Source organism: Phasianus colchicus, chromosome 12 (assembly GCF_987193195.1).
Source record: "Phasianus colchicus chromosome 12, bPhaCol1.hap1.1, whole genome shotgun sequence".
Taxonomy (NCBI): Eukaryota; Metazoa; Chordata; class Aves; order Galliformes; family Phasianidae; genus Phasianus; species Phasianus colchicus.
The window spans coordinates 2,366,022-2,393,316 of record NC_143447.1 but is presented as its reverse complement, the minus strand read 5'-3'; the positions used below and the strand labels follow the sequence as shown (position 1 = coordinate 2,393,316).

The 27,295-nt window shown below is 44.9% G+C and overlaps 1 protein-coding gene across 3 annotated transcripts in view; it reads left to right on the top strand.

Annotated features, from left to right (window-relative positions):
• The window catches only part of HCN4 (hyperpolarization activated cyclic nucleotide gated potassium channel 4), a 108,978-nt gene that overhangs the window by 22,807 nt on the left and 58,876 nt on the right, over positions 1-27,295 (top strand). For all 3 annotated transcript variants that reach the window (XM_090148630.1, XM_090148629.1, XM_090148631.1), the window contains one exon: positions 17,791-18,214. In XM_090148630.1, coding sequence (XP_090004756.1) covers positions 17,791-18,214 — 424 coding nt within the window. The remainder of the gene's footprint in view (positions 1-17,790; positions 18,215-27,295) is intronic.

The following is a 27,295-nucleotide window of genomic DNA, read 5'->3' as shown; positions in this document are numbered from 1 at the left end:
AGAAAAGGCACATGGTTGGTTATGCCTCCAGATGCAAAAATACTCCAAATAAGTTAGTTTTGTAGTAATGTGAATTGCCCTGATCCTTCCAAATCCACAGCTATGAACAGGACAGTCTTGATAGAGAGCCAGGTGACACATTCCCATACAGTTTAAATGCTCTGAAGCTTTGTTCCGTGAGTACTGCTCAATTGCTGTATTTCACCCCAATTATAGCTTTTCTGTAATTCTGGATGGAATTATTTTCCCACTTAGGAGCTCTTGTGGATGCAGAAAGATAGATCAGCATTTCTTTGAAAATTAGTTTTTATCAGTTGACATATGGAGCAAAATTCCTTGGTGAGAATCCATTGCAACTGGTGAGGTGACACTGGGAATCACTTTCTTTCCTCAGAGCCACTTCTGGCCTCCTGTATACATATCACTAAGGCACATATGGGCAGTGTCTAGCACTGCCTGACCTGCTGATATCACACCACAGGGAGAGATAAGAGATTACATTCACATTTTGGTGTTTGTGGAGGGGATCTTCAAAGCAGGATTTAGTGAGGCTTGTGCTCTGTTGCTACAGTGGAAGTATTTTAGAGCACTGAATTTTCTGCTTGTCGCCCACAAAATTGCTATTTCTGATTCAGTGATGTCTTTCATAAAGGAGATCCCTAATTTACAATCTGAATGTCTAATGAGCTAAAATGTTTTTGGATGTACTTGAGAGCAGAACTAATCTGCAACTTACTTTTCCTGGACACAAGTGGAAGGACCTTCTGCCTCCTCTTTTGAGCACAGAGATGGTCAAGTGAAGGCTCAGAAATTTGGTTTCAGATTTAATTTTTGAAGCTACTTCTCCTGATTCCACTCTCCCCTGTGCCAGACAGTCCCACTACTGTAGCATACGAGAGTTTTGCAGTTTTCAGGTAATTTTGCCCAACAATACCTCATTTGTGGACTATATTATCTCTGCCCGACAGAGGAGGATCAAAGAGTGGAAAATCCAGATTCCTGCATGTTCTTGGGCACCTGTTACCCAATGAGGCAAGGAAGTGCTTGAAGTGACTTGCTGAGCATCCTTCCAGGTACCCTAATCACAGAACCATCTTCTCTCCTGCAGCTTTTTGCAATCTCTCAGTGCTAGCCAGTTGGATTGAGTCACATCACATGTATTGCTGGTGAGATGAATGGTGAGGAAACTGCTAGATTTTGTATTACTATGTAGATCACTCCAAAAGTAATGCCTCCTATTTATTTCCATTGAAACTACAATGGATACAAAGAGCACAGTAACACAGATAGAGCAAATTCTCAGCTACAGAACACTTTTTCAACAGTCACCACCATTAGCTTTGCCTTTTAGCCAGTGATGAACAAGAGCTGCATGCCACGCTGTAAAAATCTGTTCCAGCAGAGGTGAACCACAGTAGCTACTGCCATGATGAAACACCTCCCACCCCCTCACTGTGCTCATATCCACTGTTTGATCTCTGTCAACGTTCAGCAAGTATCAGTGAATGTCAATGGCTGCCTTTTTTTCCATGTGGAGGAATTCAGTTCCACACTTTTGCTTCATATACCATTCCATGTCAGACACCATTCTGTCAGAGTGCCCCTCTGCTACAGTGTGTCACACGGCAACAAAATGTCATGAAATGCTGATGAGAAGGTTAAACTTCTACTGCTGTATCACCAACATCCTCCATGATGTCATGGGCCAATATAATAAAGTAGGAGGCGTGACTTTTGGAGCAGCCCTCACACAAAGCTGTCTTAAACAGAAGAACCACATCCACTTAAAAATTAAAAAAAAAGAAAACAACAACGTAGAATTCACTTAATCAAGCCTTACTGAAATGCAGCCCAATAGGCGAACACGTCCCTGCTCCTTCTGAGAGTGAGGGTGAAGTCAGCACCTGCTACAGAAGCCTTGAAGTTTGGTTCTGTAGATGTAGCAGTACAGATCAACAAATGTATTTCATGTTTCAGAGCAGAAGGCCTTAGAGAGCAGGTTTTTGGATTGCTTCCTGAAAATGCCAGAATTTATTGAGACGCTCCTGCCATCACAGGTACCCAAAACAGGGCAGGGAACAGACTTGACTCTACAATGGAAGCAAAGGATAAGACACATCTTTTCTTTTAAGACCCACAGTTTGAAGCCTGTGGTAGTCTTTTGTGGCTGTGACTTTCAGTACAGCATGCTTTGGGGTTTCTCCTTCCAGCCTAAGGACCTGAAGTACATATTTCTAGACTGGGGAGGAGATCTGTCACATACACAGAGTGCCACTGCTCATCTTGGAGTTGCATGTGCTCCTCTGCATTTCGGTTTCAATAGGCCCTGTCCTCACCAAGCACTGCTAATAGAGGTCTGTGATGAGCTCCTGCCATGCAGTATCAGTGTGTTGCTCATAAACAACACTGCTGGAGAGAGACATGCAGCCCTTGTCCATCTGGTTCTGCATGGGCAGCAACCGAGAGAAAGGAAAAGTGTACTTTTTGCTCTTCTTTTGCATGTTGCTGTGAGCTATCAGCTTATTTATAGGCAGATTCAGAGTTTGTAATGATTGATGTAAAACTGAACCAGGCAGATTTGACATACACATTTACACTTCATCTGCCAGTGGGATCTGCACCTTAAATAGGCAGGACTGAGTTCTCAGTTATCACTGACCTGTCCCACTGTTCTTCTGGTAACTGATTGGTGTGTCAGCAAAACAACTTGCATGTTTCACTTACACCTGGATTCTGTGCTATGTCCAAAAAGCTATAGAGATTGTTACTTCACATTTGTTTTGTTGAATCTGAGAGCCCTGTTACTCAAGTGCAAATGCAGATGGGCTTTTTTTACTATTTGCTGGTTTTTCATCACTAGCATATCTACACTGTTCCAGCTGTTTGTAGAAATAACACTGTAATATTTTTGCAGAATAGGAAGAATAGTTATTCCCATTTTATGTATGGAAAACTAATATACATGGAAACTACATTATTTTCTAGAGTTGCTCACAGGATATGAACTTGAGTTGTGTAGATGGCACAAATAGTTCCTGAAGGACAGAACTGCTCTACCTTCTTCTGCAATGTTCCTCTGCCTTAGGAGGGAGAATGAAGCCTCCTTGTTATGTGTTGATGGAAAATGGGCTGCATCAATCAGAATATATTTCTGAAACAACTTGTTTCTGGCAAGTTGTTCATTCTAAAAATATATTTATTTCTAATTGCTGAGCTGAATGCTTAATGAATTCTTCCTTCCCAAGAACAATTAATCAAAGAAATGATTTAGGGCTGGCACTAACTCCCCCAGGGCTCAATGGCTGTGTTCCATTGACATAAATAGAGCAGACCAAGCCCAGCCCATACTGGAAAAGATTTATCTAAGCATTTTTTAATGGTTCCCATCACTATTTGTGTGGATGCCTCTGGCGGAAAAGTACTATACATATTGGAGGAACAGCCCTCAGTGTTACAGCAGAAGTACCACAAGTTGCTGTTGTTTACAGCAGCGTTTGCCTGTTTTGTCTTGTTTTTATGGAGAGGCATTTATGTGAGCTCTCACTGATTGTAAGGGGCATTCTGAATGGTGAAAAAAGAAGGGGCTGCCACTTGCTCAGAAGGTTTCTTAATATGAACGAAGAGGTAGAGAGGTCACTGAGACCCTGCAGTGTGAATTTGAGCTTTGATAAGGAGAATCCCCACCACACAACAAAGATGTACACTTTCTATGAAAGATCAGATGTCAGAAATTCTCAGGGTGTCCTGGAGAGTGCTGGACAGATCCATCAATGTCATGATTCTTGACAAAAGCCAGGTATGCGCTCAGTGAAAACGCCGAGATATGCCAGCACATGCTTCCTTTACAGCAGTGTTACATAGCGTGCTCTGTGCCTTGCAGGAAGATGGAAAGCTAAATGGGTTCCAACCAATTTGACATGAGGAGGACGGCCTTACACGCCCAAATCTGGCCACTGAATTTTTGATATGTAGTATAACTTGTGATTTAGAACATCATCTTTGGGTGAAGAAGGAATCTGACTACATCTTTTCTAGGGAAAGTGTATATTGAATGTCTAAAGTCCATGAGTATTCTGTTCTCTGTTCTCAGAGCATACACCTAATCCTCCTCTTTGTTTTCTCCAAGTCTCCTGCTTGAACTTCTGCTGAGTCTCCTCATTTCAGTCTGTTCAATGCGGAAATGTTTGTAGGGACATCAAATTAAAGTTTCTGGGAAACTGAAAAGGCTGCTATTGGAAAGGCTTTGGAAGACAGCACAGAAGAATCTGCCTTTTTGTGGACTTAAAGTGCTAAGTCACGATTTAAGCTGATGCCCTTCAGACACCGGGGTGGATGTTGGGGTTCCTGGCCTTTTTTCCTTTCTCTTGTCTGTCTGTGTGCAAGAGAGGCCCTAAAGAAGTGACTGCTCCTCCATACCTCAGTTTCCTTGGCTAGCAGATGAGGACGGTGAGATACAGCTACCTCCCATAGTGTGTTTTGAGATCAAGAGGCAGAAATCCCTTGTGAGCTTTGCACTGTTTCTGTGCATGCAGCAATTAATTCAGCACCCGATGTCTGGAGGGGATGGTGGATTCATGTGGATGCCTTAGATAAGCATAGCCTTAGTTTCTTCTGAGACCTAAAATAATCAGAGGCAATTGGACTTTTTTTTCTTCTTAAGTGTTGCATTTTTAGAAGGTGATTCATCTTTTTTCTGGGATTTTGGATACTTGAATAGCCCCAGGGTCCCAGCAGCTTTAGTCTTTTTGTGGACTAATTGTGCTCCAGTCCAGCCTGAGTAACTCAGTGCAAACAAGAGTCTGATATTGACAACCAGAAGGAGTTTGGATGGAGAAGTATTTTTTGCCTTTGAAACTGAAACACACCTATCATTACCACATTATCTTCTTGCATGTCTCACTCTCCCCCACCCCAACTTCTCTTACCCACAGAAAGGCTTAAGCTGATGCTTCATGCTGAAAAATTCCTTCTCTGAAAGTGTGGTCAGGTGGTGGAAAAGGACGCGCAGGGATGTGGTTGAGTCACTGTCCCTGGAGGTGTTCAAGAAACATGAAGAAGTAGAACTAAGCAACGCAATTCAGTGGTGGTAAGTGGTGGACAGTTGAATTAGACTATCTTGGAGGTCTTTTCCAATCTTGGTGATTCTGTGATTCTGTGGATACTTAGAGGAATATCTTAAGCATCTCAGATGGCTGTAAGTCTTTTTCTCAGTCTGACAGATTACTTAATTGATTGCTGCATGCAGTTGCCACCTCTTTGTGGACTACCACAGAGCTTGTGAGCAAAATTTGTCAATTCAATGCAAAATAATAGCTAGCAGAAAGCAGAACTGTGTCCTCCACTTTCTAAACTGTGATTCTGATAGATATGACTCATGTAATCTTCCTGCCCTATTTTAGTTTTTGTAAGTTTGGGTTCCTAGCAGTGAGACTGACTTCTTTATCTTCATATTATGTCAAGAAAGCTGTGTTAGTACAAGGTAGTTAACAATCCTGTCATCCCTGAATCTCAACAAGATGCTAAGTCGGTAGAAGATGCATGTTATGTCAGTTGGTGTCATATGTTCTCTGTCACTTTCTCAGTAATGTTTACTCTGAACAGGTAAACATATATTCATATATCTGTGTAATCTCTGTGTATCCTGGGCTGCACCCAAAGAAGCACAGCCAGCAGGCTAAGGAAGGTAATCTTTCCCCTCTGCTCTGCGCTGGTGAGACCTCACCTGAATTGCTGTGTCCAGATGTGGAGTCCTCAGCACAAGAGAGACATGGAGCACATCCAGAGAAGGGCCACAAAAATGATCTGAGGAATGGAACACCTCCCTACAAAGACAGGCTGAGAGCTGGGGCTGTGCAGCCCAGAGAGGAGAAGGCTCTGGGGAGAGCTGAGAATGTCCTTTCAGTGTGTAAAGAGGGGGGTGTGAGAAAGAAAGGAATAGACTCTTCAGCAGGGCCTGTTATAACAGGACAAGGGGAAATGGATTCAAACTGAAACAGGGGAGATCTAAACTGGATGTAATGAAAAAGGGTAGTGAAGCAGTGGAACAGGTTGCCCAAAGATGTACTGGATGCTCTGTCCCTGTCCCTGGGGACATTAATGGTTAAGCTGAACAGGGCTCTGAGCAGCTGATCTAGCAGTAGATATCCCTGTTCATTGCAGGGCAGTTGAGCTAGATGATCTCCTCCAACTCGGATGTATCTATGATTTATGTAAAGTCTTTGCCTGCAGCACTGAATCTTGTGTGAGTTGCTGTTAATAATATGGCAGCTAAGGGTGAAATACAGGATTCAGAGAAGTAGTCTTTGAAATGTCTACCTGTCTCAAAGAAATTGCAGTCAGAGCACTCAACGAAATTGTCCCTTTTCTTTGTATAGTTGGGCACAAATTAAAACTTAGGCCCAAAATGCTTGCTTTTTGAGGCAGTTCAGAAGTCACAGAATCATAAGTGGTGGAAGAGACATCTGGAGATCATCAAGTCCAACCTCCTGCTAAAGCAGGTTCCCTAGAGTGGTTTACACAGGCAAGCACCCAGGTAGGTTTTGAATATCCCCAGATGAGGAGATATGCCCTCTCTGGGCATCTTGTTCCAGTGCTCTATAACTCTAAAAGTAAAGAACTTTTTCCTTATATGGAACTCGTATGGAACTTCCTAAATTCAAGTTTGTGCCCATTGCCCTTTGTCCTGTTGCTGGGAACTGTTGAAAAGAGCCTGGCCCCATCCACTTGACTCTCGGTCATTAGATATTTATAAACATCAATAAGATCTTCCCTCTTCACTTCTCCAGGCTGAACAGTCCCAGGTCTCTCAGCCTTTCCTCATAAGGGAAACGCTCCAGGCCCCCAGTCATCTTTGTGGCCCTCTGCTGGACTCTCAAGAAGTTCCCTGTCTTTCTTGAACTGGGGAACCCAGAACTGGACACAGCACTCCAAATGTGGCATCACCAGGGCAGAGTAGACAAGGGGGAATCACCTCTCTTGACCTGCTAGCCATGCTCCTTTTAATGCACTTCAGGGTACCATTGGCCATCTTGGCAGCAGGAACACACTGCTGACTCATGGCCAACCAGTCGTCCAACAGGACACTCAGGTCCTTCTCAGAGCTTCTTTCCAGCAGCCAGCTTTCTCTAGAGGGATGCAAGAGGATCCCTCATAGCTATACACACCCTTGAGGTGGGTGGCCTTCTGGCTTGTGTCATGGGAGGCAGCAAAGGAACATCTGTCATTGTTCTGGTTGACTTGGCTTATTCCCCTATCTGTTGCTATGATGTAAGCAATGCCATTTTGGACTCCACCCACAAAGTCCATCATTTTAAAGCCCACCTCACTAGGTTGGCCTGTTGCTGCAAAAGATTGCCCTGCCTCTTCTAGACAGGTGAACTCCATCCTCGCCTAACGAGAGGTTATAATCTTCATAAAAAGTCCCATTGTAATAAAAACCCAAACCCTTGCACTGGCACCATCCATGTTGCCAGGAAGTGATATGCATTAGACATGTATTTTTGGTTTTCCTCTTTCTTCTACCTGGCAAAATTGAAAAGTAGATAATTCGGGCACCCGTATTTTTCACTTGTGCTCCCAGGGCTTTATAGAATTCTTTGATTCTGCCCAGGTTCCAGCTCCCAGTGACATTCATGCCCACATGAAAGGGCAGTAGTGAATGCCGAGCTGCAGCACTGTCTCAGAATGTCCTGGATCTTGGCTCCTGGAAGGCAGCACACCTTTTGAGATTCCTTGTCACTCCGGCAGAAGGGAACCTTAGTGCTTTTCCTTAGTGCTTTTTAACAGGGAGTCACCCACTACAAGCACGTGGTGTTTCTTTTTACAGGAACCACTGTGGGCTGCTGGAATGGTTTCTTCTTGCAGATCTTGTGTCAAGGGTGTCTGTAGCTGTAAGAGCTTCATATTTGTTTTCGACAGTGAAGCTGGAAGATGGAGACTGAAATGGAGTCCTGTTTTTTTTTTTTTGAGTCAACAAGGACCAAGGTGCCTCCTCAGCATGTCCATTGCTGGAACATGATTATTGAACAACCCCTCTCTCTCTCTCAGCACTTCTGATACTAAGGAGCCTTTGCTTCTTGCAGCTCAGCCACCTGCCGTAAAAGGTTGTCCACCTGTGCACGTCCTGTGCAGGTCCTCACCTTAACACTAAGAGAAGGTTCAAGGTACTCAGTGTAACCAACCACCTGAATAAAAGTCTCCTTTCTTACCAGTTCTGTCTGGGTGAATGCATCAGGTATCTCTGGGAATTTTCCTGTTTTAGCCCTCTGGCAAGTGCCCACCACCATACAGCCAGAGATCAAGAGTGCTTCCCCTGATTGCGAGCCTTCAAGCAAGGTACAGGACCCTGTCTGTGCAAACTGCTGTGACAGAATGTTGCTCCCAGATGAGAACATGGCCTGTCTTGAGCCGTCCCTTCACACCCTGCGTGAATGAACTCAGTCCCTAGTGCAGATCCATGTTTGAAACACACTGCCCAAACATTTGAATTTGAGTCATGCTAGACCTTGGATACAGGCCAGGGCCTGAACTTCATCACGACACAATTTATGCGTGTCTTTCTGCTTTAGTCCTTTGCATTCCACAACATATTCATGATGACTTGGAAGCTGCAGCCCTTATTGATCTGCCCATTCCCTACAAGAACAACATATGGCTTGTTTCCATGGCAATAGGTCCCCCTAAAGGGGCTTCCTTCCTTCTCTCAGTTTATTGGTCTTTTTTGTTATTAAATCATCAGAGACAAATGCACACAGAGAAGGGTCAATGTCTGGATCAATGGACAGCAAGCAAAAAGGAACTTTTCCATATTCATAGAAGCGAGAGATTCAGAAGATCAAACATTGTAGCATCACCAGGCCCTTAGCATGTCACTCTCACGTATAATGGATGCTATGAAATCAGTACACATCTAACACCTTGAAAACCTTTGGGGCTCAGCATAGGGAGCAGAGGAGAGAGAGAACTGAGACATATTTGTAAGTGCAGTATGGTGGGATGTGAAGAGAAGGTTAAGCTCTCTGGCCTAGACTTTCTGCCATGAGCACCAGGGTTCCTGCAGGCTTGTTTAAATGCTACAAATAGAAAATTGTATTTAATTCTTTAACTCTGCAAGAATGTGGTGTTGCAGGCTTCTTCTGATGAAGTCTGGCGAGAAGAGCATGGAGAAGAGGGCTTGGAACTAGATGATCTTTAAGGCCGCCTCCAAGCCAAGCCAATGATTCTAAGCGCATGACTTATGCACTGGCGTGGTGTAGGAAGCAATCCCAGACCACCAGCAGCTGCTGTGTAATCTGTCCACTCCTCCCACTCAGCAGGGAGGTTGAAATGTTCTAATGTACCTGCAGGGGTGAGAGGAGGCCAGCCAGCCAGGCTACAGCCTGGTTTGTCAGCGGTTGCACTGGGCTGGTTTCCATCTCCAGGAAACCTGTGCTTATAAATCTCCTGCTGAATCTGTACTGTATTATCTTCCCAGTGGTATCTCCAGCCACTCCTGGCAATGAACTCCCACTGCATAACAATTTATATCTTTGATCACCTCATCCTGGGCAACGGAGCTGTGAGAACAATAAATTGTTTAGGCCTTCAAAGAAGAGAGGGAATAAGCCTTCCAAAAGTAAAACCCCCAAAATCTCACTGCTCTTGCAGTTCATACAAGGGAATAGTCTGTGTGCTAGTAATAGCAAGCGAGAAGATACTGCTAACACTGTTTTTAGTCAGAAGTGTGACGTGTTCTGTATAGGCCTCAGTACTCCAGATGTAGGGCCGGCACAAACGAGGCCTCTTGTAGCAACCCCTGCTACTGCCTGTGTGTTTATTTTTACCTTTCGGGGAAGTTTCTAAGTGTAAGATTTAAAACACTGCTCAGTTTGTTAGGCAGAAATCAGCAGGCAGGAAGGCAGCATGCTTCAGGAAAGTGGTCGATTGACGCTGCACAAAGTAGTGCAAAATCCACCATGGCCTTTCTTGTTCTCGTTACGTGTTCGTGTTTCAGCATTGTTGGAGATGAAATTCGGGAGCGTGTTGTTTCTGTGTGATACAGTTATGTCTGCACGGCGTTTCAATACATTTATTGACTGGCAGATTGCACATAGAACTCTTGAAAATGCTCGTGCAATTTCTATTAAGCATGCTGTAGGATTAGACGATGGATGTTGACTTTGCAGATTAGATGTCCAGAAGTCTCATTATCCTAGGACACGTTCGGTCCAGGCAGCAGCACTGCAGCCTCAGTCCTGCCATGCCACAGGCTGGGATGGAACAACACCCTGCAAGGTTTGTTCAGGCTGTGTGAAACTGAGCTCAGTGATGCCCCTGCTGTATGGTTCACGTAACACCGGATGGCATTGGGAGGAAGTTGAGTGAAGGATATCACTATCTAGTGGTTAGAGTGCTGTTTGCCTAGCCGCGTCACTAAAAATCTATCATTTGCTTCCCTGAGTGAAAGTTAAATACACTTACAAGAAAAGATATCAGCAGATTTTTTGGATAAGGTTCCATTTGTTTTTTCCACACGCTCAAACAGTTCTCCTCTTAATGTGGCTTTGCTTCACGACTGGTTCACTTCAGTACAAATATAACAGTGCTTGGGTTTTCTGAGATGGAAGTCGTTAAAGAGAATGAAGTTGTTCCAACAAAGTCAGGGAGTTTGGCTGACAAAGCCTGTTTTAAACTGACTGATGCTGGATGGAGGCTGTGGAAGTGCCTCTGTCTGGTAAATGTGGTTGTTGTGATGCAGGCTGCTTCATGGTGGCAGCTCCTGTAGGCAGGGCTGAGTGTCCCAGCTATCCAGCAGAGCCTCGTGGAGTGACGTGTTTTGGAGGTGCCACCGTGCAATGTATTCTCCCCCTCTGCAGAGGCCAGCATCTGTGCAAGGCTTTGCCATTTTTTCTTAGCTAATAGTTGAAGAAAAAGGTAACTCACCTGCTAATGAGCTCACATTGCATTTTGCAGTTTGTCCAGAGCAGTGGGAAGTGGGAGATCCGAGGCCTTGCCCATCACAGCAGGATGAACGCTGCCCATGTTCTGCTCCGACTGCCCTGGCAGCAGACACTGTGCCAGCAGCTACCAAACACCCTCTCTGTTCAGAGCATTGCACTGTCCTGGTAGATTGCCACTGACACAAGGTCTGCTCGTCCTCAATTCTTTTGAGTCCTCCTGTAAAAATCTCTGTACTGCAAATATTCATCACTTTGAGAAGCCTGTTAACAGTGTGAGTGTATTGGAGGTTCTATCAGAGAACTAATAATTTAACTCAAATTAATAGAATGCATTATGCTTTCTAAGCTAAGGAAAAGAAATAATTCATAATGTGCTGTGTTACACTAGGGTAAATGCATCAGCGCCTCAAATGTCTTGTTTGCAAATTGTCAGATGGTATAACTGCAGTAAGAGTATCACTAAGTAATGTGTATATTTATATGTCAACAATGAAAGAAAATGGAAATTTCCCCTTTGCTGTTACCACACAATTATAGGATAAGTCATGACTAGGAACCTCTTCTGAAGCTAGGCACCCATATTTTCTAAATCATATTTCTGAATAAGTCACTTAAATCTTTAATATCTTACGGTCTATCTATTTGTAATGTAGGATGATTGCCTTCTTAGGTCTGTTGGTCTAATTCATGTAAGGCCATTACTTTGAAAAAATGTAGGCTGTTGATTATAGTTTAGTAGTGAAGTGTTAGATTTAAAAATTGATGATAGAGAAGCAGTAAAATGCTAATATCCTACTTTGCTTGGGCTGCAAATGCCATCTGAAACTATTGCATAAGCAGTGGCTTTCTTAATTTTCCACTCACCAAAATCCATGTAATTATATTTTATGATAATAATATGACCATGTATGGAATTCTGCAGCATTCAGAGGGGATTAGGTGAGCAATTGTGTAGATTGGAGATAATCTAAGTGAAAGGCTAAATTGAGACCTTAGAAAATATCTTGCCTCAAGTAAAACTGACAGTTGAATTCTATGAAGATTTTATCAAACACAGCATGAGTTTGAAGAAATCTAGCTGAAATGAAAGTGCTGCAAGGCATACACCTCCTCTGCAGTGTATGCTGTACAGTGAGATGTCCCTAATCATACACCTGCTTATGTAAGCACTTAACATTCATGACGAGCTAATAGTCCTCTTGCCCCTGATGGGAAAGCTAATCACTTGCAGAATTGTATTCCATCTTAGGAACTCGTTGATACCACTTACTCTTCAGTACTCAGCTGAGGCATCCTTATGACTGTGGCATCGAAGTTCCAAAGAAAGATGAACAGTTCAGACTGCCAGCAGTCTGTGCCACTCACTATCAGCTGGAGGAGATAGCTGGAACATCTTCGTCAGACCCAGAGGTAATCTGGCTGTAGGCCTTCGCTGCTGGATCAGCTCTGGGTGTATCTCCACTGTTTATTTTCTGTGCATCTGCATAGGGAACAGTGGACAGGGAAGCTGAAGTATGTTGCCCGAGGAGGCTGGGACACTGCACAGCTCTTGGCCTCGTGCTGCAGTGCATGGCTAATGTGCAGCGCTCGCAGGGATGGCAGGGGATACATATTATTTGCATAGATTGCATAGAAGGAATTAAAACTGTTTGTCTTATTCTTTAAACAGGTTCCCCTTATCATTTCCCATTATATAGCACAGAATATTTCTGTAAGTCGTTTGATTTTTTTTTTTTAATTTTTTTAAGTGCATTTTCATTTCGAGAGGTTTTCAAGTGCACGGGTATTTGAATAAATCACTGTGAATAAATTCACTTCTAGCAAGCGAATCTGTGGACTCGGTAGCTATTTAAGTGTCCTTTGGTGTGCTCAGGAGCAGTGAATCACCACATTCCTCCTATTATCTCTGTGAACAATGCAAAGTTTGTAACTCTCCAGTAGCAGTGCACCTACTCATATCTGGAAGCGGCAGTGCTTCCAAAGCCAGGGAAGGATCTCTCCCAGCTTTTCTCTCTCTCTTTGGTGATGTTACCTACGAGAATGGCTGATTTCTGGAGTAAACTCTCCTCCCACCATTGCTGCTCCAGCCATACCGACATCCACTCATGCTCTTCACAGAAGATGATTTCTATTTCTAGCCCCACTTGCAGTCCTGGGAATTAAAGTGCGACCTCTCTCCTGTCAGGGTAGTTGCTGGTGAGCGCAGCAGTGCATAATTCGGCATGCAGCTGGAGGGGGAAGGGAGCTGCCACTGCAGAACAGGGCAGATTTTCATCAATTCTTTGAAGGAATAACAGCAATTCCTCCCTGCGCAGAGCAGAGGATCGGGATGTCGCTGGTGACTCAGTAGGTGGCACTCTGTTTCCTGAGTGAGCTCTAAGCCAGTGCGCCTGCCTGGGCTTGCTGGAGCAATTGGATTTGTCTTTGGTTTTGGTATGAGCGTGCTGTGTTCATTAAAGACGTGTTCTTGTCAGGTAGGGGAGGTTCGACTTGGTGTCTGAGCTAGATTCCATTGGTGTGGATATCCTGGCTCCCTGGCGTTTTCAGTTAGATGCGTTGTTATTTTTGCCTCCTTTCCATGCACTGTCAGGCAGCTCCTCAGTTCAACCCCGAGTTGGCTGCCTTACAGCACATGCTGCAGACATCCAGAAAGCCTTGTTAATTTAGAGGCGAGGTTGCCCAAGTCTATTTTCTCTTGACAGTGCAAACACTACTGAGCGAGGAGAACAGAAGTTAAGGCCACAAATGTGCCCCACTCAGGGAAAGCCTCTGAATGCCAGGGCGACGCAGCCATGCTGACCAGGCTAACCTCTGCAATTCATTATTTTCAGTCCAGCAGTCACTATCCTTCCTGAGCTCATGGACTATAAGTGGTTATACTGCATCATAGAATAGATTTTTAAAAATCAAGGTTAATTTAATAAAAGAATTACATCCAAAAGCAATATTCCTTGTCTGCTCTTAAATTAGGCAGTAGACAGAACAGAAAACTGGTCCGACTCCCTCATCCAAACCCACAAAGTAATACCTACAAAGCATTCATACTTTCACATCAACTATGTGTCACCAAACATGTTCAAGGAGCACGTGGTCTGAAAGTGGCCTTTGCCCACCTCCATTCTCAAAGTGTTTTGTTGCAGCTATTTAGGAATCGACCATTCAGAGGTTGTGGTACTCGTTAAAATGTGACTTTGAGCTCTAAGAAGTGGCATAGACTTGGACGCAGTATTAAAAACAAGTATGTGCAAGCAACACATCTGGCTTATATCGTGCTGGCTGTTCCCCGTGCTGCAAGCTACTCAGTCACACTGAGTCAGCTATATTAAAACAATACATTCACATTCATCATTTTTGTTCTGTAAGCTTTTGAAAATAGGAAAGAAGTCAGGTTATCAGAGGAAGATATTAGGAGCACAAATCTCAGTTAGACCCTTTTCCAAGCCATACAAACAGTTTCCAATCTGGTCATGCTCAAGAATCAAGTTCAGGACCAAGCTCTTAGCCTCAGACTTCAGTGGACAAATCCCAATCTCTCAGTTCTGCCATGTGGATTCTCTGCTTGCAGGACAGGACTAATTAACTCCATCTGCCTCTGATGGATGTGATGGAGCCAATTTCACCACCGTCAGCTCTGTGCAATCCCTAGATGGAAGGAAGACCAGAAATATAAGAAACATAGATTATTGGTATCGGTGCTTGCCCTTGTGTACATCACATGCTCTGCTATTCTCGCCAATAATTTATAGGCAGTGAAAAGTGTTCCTTGGTGTAAATACAAAATGGATGGGATTAGAACTCTGAGGTACTGCAGTCCCTGAGAGTCCCTTCAGTGTAAATCCAGTGATGCCACTCTGAACAGGTCAGACCGTGTGTGCAGATTTAATGTTCAGGAGATCTGGAATCTTAATAGTTGAAATTTAACTTCCAGCAAGTTTACTTTATAAAGGCAGGTGAATTTACTGTGCTGGAGTAATGTGCACACCAAATCCTTGTGGTTTCCAACCTTTTCTACCTCCTTCCTAGAGCCCAAAGGTTATCTTCTCCCTGCCATTCTGGTTACCCCGTTGTTAGAAGGCAGTGCACTTGATATAAAAGTTTACCTTCTATGTTTTGTAAATGGTGGGTTTAATGGTCAGAATGGAGGGGAGCCTGACAATAATCTGTAGTCACCAGTACACCTTTGGGGAGAATGGTGGTTTAAGAAACACCCAGCAGCAAATTTCAGCCCTTCATCTCTGCTTGTCCACATGGCAAATTGTGCTTCCCCATGGGCAGCTGGTATGTCATCAACACCTGCAGGCTGTGACTGAGGAATGTGAGGATCCAAGAACTGAAATATCAAGAAGTGCTGTAGATCAGGATGCAGGGCTGCTGACCGTGGTGTGACCACACTTTCCTATAAGAAAAGCTAGAAAGTGCTGCAGTCAGACAGCAAGCATTTTAGTGGAGGTGCGAGCATCCTAGCCGCTGTTGTCCCCAGTTGCTTCTTAGTACTGAAGTCCCCAGCCACCAGAGACAGAAGAATCCATAGATCTCTGAGGAAGGCCACTTACCTTTGTGTCTGTGCATGTCTGGCCATGTCTATTTCATGCCATTAATTTGAAACTTGGGAAAAATAATTTTCTTTGGGCTTATTTCCTCCTGTATTCCCTGCAGGCAAATTAAAGATGGCTGGGAGGTTATTTGTTTTCTGTAATAACATACACAGCTTCCAGACTTCCTGCTATTGTGCGATTATCTAGATTAATTGGGTAGGAAAGATGTAGCATCATCTTAGAGCCTTAATAAAGAAGATCACAACATAGATTCACACAGTATTGATGCATATTGCCATATGACACAGCCTTGCTCTTAGGAGCATATGGACCTATCATGGACTTATCATGCTGACTGTCTTCCAGCACCTTGCTTTCATACTGAGTGAAGGGTTGCATGGCACCTTGAGAGCAAGAAGTGGAGAACATGTTAGGAAATTTCATTAGTGAAGAGCTGCTCGCACAAAAGCCAGTTGCCATCAGCCTCTGCTGAATGTTTCTGGGAATTGTGAGTGTGCTGGTTTGTGACCCTGTCTGTCCATGTGCAATCACTGGCATCTCTAATATCTTTAGAGGTACTTCAGGGTGTTAAATTCTGATTAAGGAGAGAGGGCCTATGCAGGCAGGGCTTTTGAGGCATGTTCTGCCCTTCCACTGCAGATGCTTCTCTGCAGCGATGCTGTTCTGCAGTAGCTCAGCCTGGGCCATGGCACAGGCTTGAGGGGGACCTATTCTTACTAAAACTAGATTTTGAGGATCTTCGAGGCACATCTGCTTTCTGTAAAACATTTCAGTGATGTTGATTGTAACTGCTTTGACAAATGAACAAGCAGCACGTGCACACCTTTCTTTGACAAACCCAGCAGTTTCCTTCATCACATCGCTGTAAATCCAGATCACACATTGACTTCACTGGTGTTGAGATGGTCTGGCTTAAGGGAAGGCACAGTTCTCTCCCTTGTGCTTGAATCCTGTTCAGTTGCTGTTCCTTTTTTATGGTCTAGGGAGTTAGGCTTATTTGATGCTCAGTAAGTCAATAATATGAACATAAACACCATGCTAGTTTGTGTGACTGACTGGAAGAACTGCTGCAGCTTTCTGAACGTTGCATCTTCAGGTAGAGGCAACCAAGCCTGATAATCAGTTTGCTCTGTGCACGTTGTTCATTCACTGTGACAGGTGCATCTTAATATAAAATATGTATGATACCTCATAGTGTAATAGTAACAGCCCTGTAGCATACAGTGTCGAGCTGATGGAACCTTGGCAAGGTGAGACCACAGCATGTTGGCATCTCTACATATGAAGCATCTGGGAGGGATTGGATCACCACTGTGTTGGGCAGTGAGACTCCTCAACAAAGTATGAGATCCAGAAATAATTTCAGTCTGCACTCTGGGTGAGTTACAGCAATGTACAGAAGGTTCCTGTGCTCTAGGAAACCTGCCTTGGCAGAGGGTTGGACTGGATGACCTCCAGAGGTCCGTTCCCATTCCTATGATTCAGTGATTGTGTAATATCATGTGACTGTGTGTCTTTTATGCTTGTACCTGGGGAAAATCTTTTAAAACCCCAAACAGATAAACTAGGCACTATTTAAACTGTCTTCAAAAATGAAAATGAGTGTTGTTGTAAGGTCTGCTGGATACTATTGACTTGCCATTAAGGTGAAGATAAGTTTCTTGAAGACTGTGCTTCATGGCACAGTAGTTAAATGTTGTTCTTGCCAGATGTGTGATTCTGGGTTTTATGGACCATTTCTGTCCAGCTCAGGAAACTGTAGAGCGTGGGCTAAATTCAGAGTCCAAGCTCAGTGTAAGCCCTACCAAACACCAGAGATTCCAGCAGGTTCTAGTTCCATCCTGATCCCGGTGCTGTCAGTGCTAGCTACTTCTAAAGAAGGATCAGATAGTAGCAAGCAGGCCTGATCAAATAAAGCCAAATAGCTTTATCGACTTGCTCACTTTGAGCCCTCCCAAATACCCTTTTTCTCTCTCTCTTTTCATAGCAATCACTGCAGTAACTTCAAATATCTGTCATGGTGGCCCTGAAGGCCCACTCAAAGTTTTTCAGTGAGTGTGTCCAGCCAGGTACCCAATTCATCTCTGAACATTTTCAGCCAGAAAATGAGTGTCCCATTGATATTAAATACTTAATTACACTGGCAGCTTGTGCACTGGGAAAACATCAGGCAGACTAGCAAAGATTAGGTAATGAGCAACAATAGAGATGTATGAAGTACATCAGTTCTGTTGATGAGAGCTCCCTGTTCTCCCACTCCCGCAGCTCATTTCACGTGTCTCTGTCTTGCTGTCCAGGTTTTATTGGGATTTGACCATGCTGCTGCTGATGGTAGGGAACCTGATCATCATCCCTGTGGGCATCACTTTCTTCAAGGATGAAAACACTACCCCGTGGATTGTCTTCAACGTGGTTTCGGACACGTTCTTCCTCATCGACCTTGTCCTCAACTTCCGAACAGGCATTGTGGTGGAGGACAACACAGAGATCATCCTAGACCCACAGAGGATCAAGATGAAGTACCTGAAGAGCTGGTTTGTGGTGGATTTTATCTCCTCCATCCCCGTTGACTACATCTTCCTGATAGTTGAGACCCGCATCGACTCGGAGGTGTACAAGACAGCCCGGGCACTGCGCATTGTGCGCTTCACGAAGATCCTCAGCCTCCTGAGGCTCCTGCGGCTCTCCCGGCTCATCCGCTACATCCATCAGTGGGAGGAGGTGAGCAGAGGCTGTGGTGCACTTGCATCCTAAGTCTTTTCTCCACTTATGCTGATATATTCCACAAAGGTGCTTTCATTAAATATCCGTTCTCCTGCTGTGTTCCAGTGTGAATGCTGGAGAGTTGTGTCTTGAGTGTAATGCTTTGCTTTTAGCAGGTTCCCAAGAGGGCCTTCAGCATATTGTTACTTAGTCACTTGAGACTGTGCTGTCTCCTTCAGGGTTGTAATATATGTATGTAATATGTGTAATATATGTGTATATGTGAGGTGAGTCTGCTGCAGGCAGCATGAAGTTATGAGCTGCCTGTGAGGGGAGCAGTTAGCAGGTCGTGGGCCCCTCAGAGACTCAAGGGTCCAGAGACAGCACAATGGAAAGGTCTAGAGACAGCTGGTTTGCAGAACCTGTGGCATTTACTTGTCCAGGTAACTTCTTTAACATCCTTAGGTTTTAAATAAATGGCTCGCTTATATATTTATAGCCTTCTCACTTTCTAAATTCTCTGACATGGTGTTAAGGGGAAGAGGAAAGAAGAACATTCTGCAGACAAATAGGGTCTATTTAAAAACATAATGGTCTGGTGAAAAGCAAGAGCCTCGCTAGCCTGTGCTGTTCCCAGGGGAATTTCAATATAGAATCATAGAATCACAGAATGGCTTGGTTGGAAGGGACCTCAAAGACTGTGTAGTTTGAACACTCCTGCCATGAGCAGGGTTGTGAACCATTAAATAAGGCACCAGATCAGGCTGCCCAGGGCCCCAGCCAGCCTGGCCTTAAACAGCTTCAGGGATGGGGCATCCGTGACTTCTCTGGACAGCCTGTTCCAACATGTCATCATCCTCTCAGTGAAAATTTTCCACTGACATTTAATCTAAATCCCCCTTTTTTTAGTTTAAAACCATTCCCTCTTGTCCTGTCACTATCTATCCATGTAAAAAGTTGATTTCCTTCCTTCTTGTAAGCTCTTTTTAAGTATTGGTAGTCTCCTACCTCTTACAGAGCCTTGTTTTCTGCAGGCTGAACAAACCCAGCTCCCTCAGACTGTCTTTGTAGCAGAAATGCTCCAGCTCTCTGTGTGTCCGTGGTACTCCTCTGGACCTATTCCAAAAGCTCCACATTTTTCCTGAGCTGGGGACCACAGAACTGAATGCATTACTCCGGATGGGGCCTCACAGTGGCAGAGCAGTACTCCTCTCCCTGCTGGCCACCCTTCTTCCAGTGCAGCTGAGGATACTGTTGGTATCCTGGGCCGCAAGAGCATACTGGTGGTTCATGTTAAGTTTTTCATCTACCAAGACCCCTGAGCCCTTCTCTGCATAGCCACTGTAAAGGAATTCTCCCAGTCTGTACTCGTATCTGTGCTTGCTTCAACCCAAGTGTGACACTTTGGCCTTGTTAAACCTCATTAAGTTCACGTGAGCCCACTTTTCAAGCTTGTCCAGATCTCTCTGGATGGCATCTCTTCCTTCTGTCGTATCAAATGCACCACTCAGCTTGGTGCCATCAGCCAACTTGCTGATGTCATTGAAAAGATGTTAAAGGATACTGGTCCCCAGACAGACCCCTGGGGGACACCACTTGTCCTCCACCTGAGCACAGAGCCATTGACTACAACCCTCTGGCTGTGGCCATTCAACCAATTACTTATCCACCAAATTGTCTACCTTTCAAACCTCGATCTCCAGTTTAAAGATAAGGATGTGGTGTGGAACAAGTTGTCAGGTTTCATGTGAGTGAAGTCACCACCTTACAAAGTAGCTTGAAAATTAGTTATTTTTTTCCCATCTCTGTGCACTCCAAAGCAGAGAGAAAGCTCCCTGCAGCTTTCTTCACATGCCAGTAGCATATTTTCAGGACAAGAAAAACTGGTCAAGGCAATTTCATCTTCTTTTCCATTTTTTCTACGCTGCTTTGGAGCAGAGGCTGACGCAGAGCATGATCTAATGCAGAGTGTGCTCCTGGGAATGTGAAGGGGAAGCAGCCATGCAAGTCATAGCTGGATCACACTGAGCTGTCAGAACACTAATTCATGACAGAGGAGAACCTTTTTCCTCCTTCCAGCATCACAGACTCAGAGTATCAGTGCATACTTCACAAATTTCACACTTCATCTTTGTAGCCTTATAATTTGTGAATGTTTCACTTGCAGCAGACCACAATGGCTCAATGAAGTTTGGGATGACTTTTGTGCAAGGTGCTGTACAGATGTAAGGGGGGGGGAGACAGCTCCAGCCCTTAAGAATTCACTACTAGGTTAATTTGATTCATAGCACAGACAGACGGGAAGTGCACTGAGAGATGGAGACAAATGAAGCAGAAATGTCTTCCGTGGAGTGACTCAGGAGCTCGGAGACTGAGCTGAGCAGTGAAATATCTCCAGCTCTATTGTCTCATCCCTTGGTTGCTTTGCTTCTCTGTCCTCTAATCTGAAAGCACTAGGGAAAGGTGAGTTGATGGCCTTTGAGTTGTCAAAGTGGGTCCTTCATACTGATTTACAGGTAGCCACGGCAGCACAAAGCTCAGCACTTGCTCACTGCTGCTACTTGACTTCCTTTCCATAACATGATTGAAGAGGAGTTGAATACATTTGTGTTCACTGTACTGAATTTTTTAAAAAAACATAATGAAATGTAAGCAAATCAGCTCCCTTTCCCTGTCTCACTTCTCACACAGTTTCACTGAGCAGCCATGTGTAATTTCACTCTCATAAAGCAGAAAGGTGGGGCATTCTGCCCATTTGCTGGCTGTTCTGGGTAGCAGGGCTCAGCAGTGCTGGATGCACTCTGGGTCCCTCCTGAAAAGCAGACACCCTGGAGTGATGCAGTGCTGCAAGTGGAAGGGACAGATGGTGTTGGATTGCAGTTGGAGACTGCAATGCAGACTCTGTTATGCATTGCAGAGCCCAGCAGAGCAAACACGATCGTCTTTTTTCAAACAGGGCTCGACCCAAGCAGCAGTTTTCCAATGACAGTATGGTACTAGGAGGTTTTCCACCTTCTTGAAAAAGAGAGAGAGACAAAGAGAAGGGGCAGTTTTTTGCCACTGGCGTGGTGCATGCTACAAAATGACAAGGAGATGGGAAAGAAAAGTGCTTCTTCATCTTTGTGTGGGAGTAAGCTGTTGTGCTCCCTGGAGCCACGCTGACAGTTCTCAGAGCAATCACTGCTGCCATGGGAAACTTAGCTCTTGCTTGTACCTACTGCTGAGACTGAGTCCTTCATGAGGAGGAGAGGAGGATGCGCTGTACGCAGAGATGTCAGTCTTTTTGCTCTGTCTCCTATGTGAGTGTTGCATCTATGCATTAGTGTCAATGTGAGTGAGTGCAGGGATAAGTGGTCACTTCCTGAGTTCACAAAAAGCAAGCCTCTCTCTTTCCTCCCCTGCAACTGTCCACGCTCTGCATGAATTTATCACTCACCCTGCAGTGAGGAAGGAACAGCATTCTGTAGGGCTGCAGTGCTGTAAAACAGCCAGCCGCTCATCAGTTCCAGATCAATGCTAGTCATGAGTCTGTGGGCTCAAGAGCCAGTGGTTTGAAGTGCCTGCACTGTTCTGTCTCAGCAGTAGATCACTGCAATGTCCTCCCCCAGATCTGAACCAAGTGCTTTGGGGCCTGCAGCTTGGCAAACACACTAAAGCAAAAAGACACACAAAAAAGAAAAGCAATCCATTGCACTCATATTCACTGGAGTACGAAAAAAAGCTTAGTTCCAAATGTGGCAGTTTATTTGCATTATCCATTTTGCATGAGTTGTCCAAGGAATGAATTTACCAGTAGGGCAGAATATAAATAGAGTCTTTCTGAAGTGTCTGCCTGTATCTATCCTGCAGTCAGAGGCTTGACTGCAGTGTTGGAAGACTTGGGCCTGGTGTGCCTGTGTGTTATAAACTTCATGGTGTACGAGCTACCAAGTGCATAAGCAGAGGTGCAGGATGCAGCCTGGATCTGGAGCTGTACTGCTAAAATGAGAGCAAGCCTGAGTACTTCTGTCACACCTTGGTCCCAGCCACGGGAGCAGTCCAAAAATGGCCTAAGAGCAGATTACAAGATTACACGTGATCTCTAGAGCAGCTAGAGAACTGCTATGCTGGAACAGGGGCTACTCTACAGCCTGAGCTCTCAATACAACAGCAAAAAAAAACCCAGAATCCTGCAGAATGCATTATGTGATAACTGCACACACCCAGCATAACCCTGCTTCACACTGGCTGGCTTGGTGGCAGCCCAGGGGAGCTCTTGGCCTTTGAAGCACTCCAGCAGCTCTTTGCAGAATGGCTGGGCAGGTTTGTGGTTCTTGGCATGTGAAAATGGGGGCACGCTGTGGCTCACAGACACAGAGAGCTGTTGTCTTTGAGAAACTGCTCCAAGAAAGCCAGCTCTGAATATCAGCATCTTACAAACCTCATCCCAAGGTCACCCAGCAGAAATAATGAAAGCAGAATAATGCCATGTAACCCATATACCCAATCAAAATGCAGTGCAGATTGTGAGTGTTAAACAAAATTCCCTTTAGGTTTTCATGGGCAGAATTGATTGAATTTTTATTATTATTATTATTATTTTTTGTAAGAGCAGTTTGCTGAGCTTTCCCTATTTTATGCACAACATCTACCCCAGTGTTTGGTGCCAGGAGGCTGTAACCTATGTTTAAGATCAAGCTATTGTGACTCATGAACAAGGGACGTTTATTGGGATACCAGTAAAGTCCTGCTCCTATAAATTGGTTTCCAAATAGCACATAAGCAGTGCTAGCCAAAACATCTCAGAATCTTTGTGAGAAATTATGGTGGGAAGGAAAGGAAATAGATGGTTTTCAATGATAAGAGATTATCATAAGTGAGGGGACTTTGTAAGATTTGTGTTGGATAAAAAAGAAGTTACAGTTTTTAATTTCAGTGTCTGGAATGTGAAGAAAAGGACAATTTATTGATTTTTCAAACTCTTACTTCAAGGTAAACATGGAAACCTTCCTGATTGCTGTCATTTCCTTCACTTGAGCGTCCACATTATACAGAAGTTTCAGAATAGAGGAATTGCATCTTCTTAGGTCTGCTATTGGCCACAGATTGCATCATCTGAAAGATGACATTGCTTTTAGGAAGATTCAGAGATATTCCAAAAACGGATCCAAAGTCTCGAGGGGTTTTGTGGAAGAACAAGGAGAGAGCTTCCAAAGAATATGAGAATATGGCTCTCAATTGATTTTCATTTTCGTTTGAACAACTAATTCCCCTCGGTTTTTCTGACCTATTTGTAGCCTTCCTTAAATTAAATTAAATTAACATGGCTAGTGGCCTGGGGGATGTAATGTTAGTCCAAATCCATAACTAGCTCCTGAGAGGGGAGGAGCTGGGTGAAATGATTGTACTCAAGCAGCACAGCGGGGTCCCATTCCATGAGCAGTTCAAAATAGCTTAGCAGATTTTTCATCGATATGATTTGCAATTCTGTCGCGTTAAATAGCAAGGCAGCCCCATGAGAGTAACTCATTAAAACCTCTGACCACCCTTGAGTAAAATCAGACTCAGCAAACACGGGGAATGAGGCAGGGAGAGGGAGAACAGGCTGGGTTTCTTCCTTAGTTTGCATTACCTAATTTCTGAAGGCAGCATTATTAAGCATTTGTCTTAATGTCATTGCAAGAGCTTATTAGAATCATAATGCCTGTTGTGGTAATTTGCATTCTCTCTGCACAGTGACCCAAAACTGGAGCATCTTTTCCTTTTAGAAAAAATCCCGGCTGCGCTGCAATCAATAGCAAAAAACTAACGCTGACATATTAGAAGAAAACTGCTCAGGATTTTACCCCAGCTTTTTCCATCAAGCTATTTTCTCCTGTGCAGAATGTCGTTGTGAAGAGAGGACAGATGACCAAAGCAGGCAGGTGTTCCTTATTTCCGTACAGACACTGCATCTACCACTGCCTCTGGGCAGGTAGTGACCCAGCCCTGCCCTGTGTCACCTCTCAGGAGGAAGACACCTAAAAATTTTCTTCTGGCAGAGTTTGTCTTCAACAGGAGGCTCTGCTGCTGTAACACAAATTAAGCTTTCCACCTGTGCAACGGGAGTGCACAGTTACAAAGACAGTATCATAAAAAATCGCTTATAATGAATTACAAGGAGCAAGGCAAATATTTGAATAGCTGCACAGCTACAAAGGGTGCCATAAAAAGGAAAAAGCCTTTTCTATTTTTTGCAGTCACCTTCTGGCAGTGCTTAATGCGTCTCCTGTCAACAGGATGGTATGATACGGGGAATAGATGGCTCGAGGGGCTGGGAGTAGGGCGTGGAGCCATTTGTCTCTAGGTCAGTAGTTCAGATCCTGCTTGCAGCAAGTGAAAGCCATTTGCCATCTCCTGGCTGTGTTGTCTCTGATGTGTTCCTTGTAGGCAGGTACCTGCATGACAGAATCAGCTGGGGCTGGCCCTGGTGAGCCTCAGGCTCCCCTTTGTAGCAGCAGTGGGGTTTCAGTTCCCCTGCACACCTGAAGTCTCCCTGGGTCATGGCATAGGGATTATAACAAGAGGGTCTTGCTGGTGCCCAGCCTCCTGTTCCATGTGTCACGGGGCTGTCAATCTGCTCTTCTACACTGCCCTGAAATTATAAAGGTTTTCAAAAGAGAAAGGCTGAGTTCCTAATGATCCCTAATCATTGTGTTGCTCCAGCCTTTCATTTTCCTCTTCCCTCTAGCTCCTCCTGTCCTACTCCTTCACTGGATGCTGTGTAAGTTGCCTTTCTCTCAGAGAGCTCACGTCCCCACATCTCTCTGCCAGCACCAGCTGTCTGCAGCTCAACTCCCATATCTTGCAAGCTGCCTGCTGTTCTGCTTCAGGCCATTGTTTTTGGAGAGGACTTTCTGGCAGGCCTTGTTATTGCTGTTGTGTCACAGTGACAGAGGGTCCTCAAAGGAATCTGGTGTGAGGAGGTTCCTCCTGCAAGCAGTGCCATTTTCTAAGACTTATTGTAGAGGCTCTGTGTTGATAGGACGTGCCCCTCAACGTAGTGATACAGCCTGCCACACTGTTTATGTGATGTATCACTACATACTGCTGGCATTAGGAACAACCAGTGCAGCTTTTGGAGCCATTCGGAGGGAGATTCCTGTTATCATTTGGGTTGCTGATCCACTGCCAAATCTGTTTTTGCATTAGCTGTATGGGAATAATGTTCTGACAGACTCATATGGTACTTTAAGGCCAGCATGGCTGAGGCACGTTAGCCTTGGCAAGTGGGAGCAAATTAATTGCTCCTCTCATTGCAGCTTCTTCCAGGAAGGCACTATTGATTGCATTCATATCAAGTGAAAAACTGTAATGAGGTAGCTAAAGAGAACAGCATTGCCTCACCTCACTGTTCTTATTTAGGAAGACAGGGTTGGAAGGGACTGTGCCACATCCATATGTCACCTGAATGAAGCAGGAGCTTAACTGTGGGGGAAAAAAAAGGAAAAGAAAAAGAAAAAAAGAAGAAGAAAGGGAAGGACAAAAGGGTGTTGGGGAGTGTAAGGAGGAGTATGGCTGCATGAGGCTTTTTACCACGAGAGACAAATATCAGCACATCTTGTTGTCTGTAGGCATTTACTGCACCCTGTGGCAAGTACTGACCTGTTGTCGGGCTCCAGGAAGGGCAAGAAAGCTCAGTCTCTCTTGCAGACTCTTGGTCTGAGTGCAGTGTTTGGACTTGTGGCCCTAGAACCATCACTAGATAATGCTGTGAGCTGAGGAATTCATCTGCCTTGCTGAGCAAACAAAGTAGCCAAAGGCAAACTCTTACTTTTAGAAGATGCTGTGCACTGAGGAAAGGGGATAGAGCGATGTCAGCTGTGCAGAAGAGGCAGGCTCCATCCTGCCTGAGGTGTGCACAAAGGCTCAGCTAGCCTGACCTGGGCCATGCTGGCTGCAGGAAGAGGGAATGTTCCTCCACAGGGCAGCACTTCTCACTTCCACACCAGAGAAAAAAGTTGCCAGCCACAGTTCAAGACTGCAGTACACCGTGTCCATCTACCACCAATATTTCCCTCTAAACCATGTCCCTCAGTACAACGTCCAAATGCTTTTTGAGCGCTTCCAGGATTGGTGACTCCATCATCTCTCTGGGCAGCCTGTCCTTGAGCCTGACCACTCATTCAGTGAAGAAATATTTCCTAATGTCCAGCCTAAATCTCCCGTGGCACAACTCGAGGCCATTCCCACTCATCCTGTCTCTTGTTACATGGGCACAGAGGCCAACCCCCATCTCACCACAACCTCCTGTCAAGGAGTTGTAGAGAGCGACGAGGTCTGCCCTGAGCCTCCTCTTCTCCATACTGACCCATTCCAGCTCCTCAGCAGCTCCCCATAACACTGTGCTCCAGACCCCTCACAGCTCTGCTGCCCATCTCTGCACACGGCAGGGCCCCAGTGTCCTTCTGGCAGCGAGGGGCCCAGCACTGAACACAGCACTGCAGGTGCAGCCTCACCAGAGCTGAGCACAGAGGGATGATCACCTCCCTGCTCCTGCTGGCTGCACTACTGCTGACACCAGCCAGGATGCCATTGGCCTCCTTGGCCACCTGGGCACACTGCTGGCTCGTGTTCAGCTGAGCATGGACCAAAATTCCCAGGTCCATTTCCTCTACACAGTTTTCCAGATGCTCTGCCCCAAGCCTGTAGCAATACATAGGATTGATGTGGCCAAAGTGCAGGGCCCAGCACTTGGTCTTGTTGAACTTCATCCCGTTGCCCTCAGCTCAGTGATCACAGCTTGTCCAGATCCCTCTGTAGGGCCTTCCTGTCCCCACTTCCTCCCAGTTTGGTGTTACCTGCAAATTTACTGGGGGTGCACTTAATGCCCTCATCCAGGTCATCAGTAAAGATATTGAACAGGACAGGCCCCAGTACCAACCCCTGGGGAACACTGTTCATGCTAATACAGTGTAAAACAGCCTTAACTTTCTTTGCTAGTTTGAGGTGAAAGGAGGAAAAGATCTTTCTGGGGAAGGACAAGCTTCACTCCTTCATACACAGAGAAGTACGAAGGTTTAATGGGCAAGAGCCTTATTGATGAAGTTATTTTCTGAGCACCGCTGTGAAAAGAGCTGT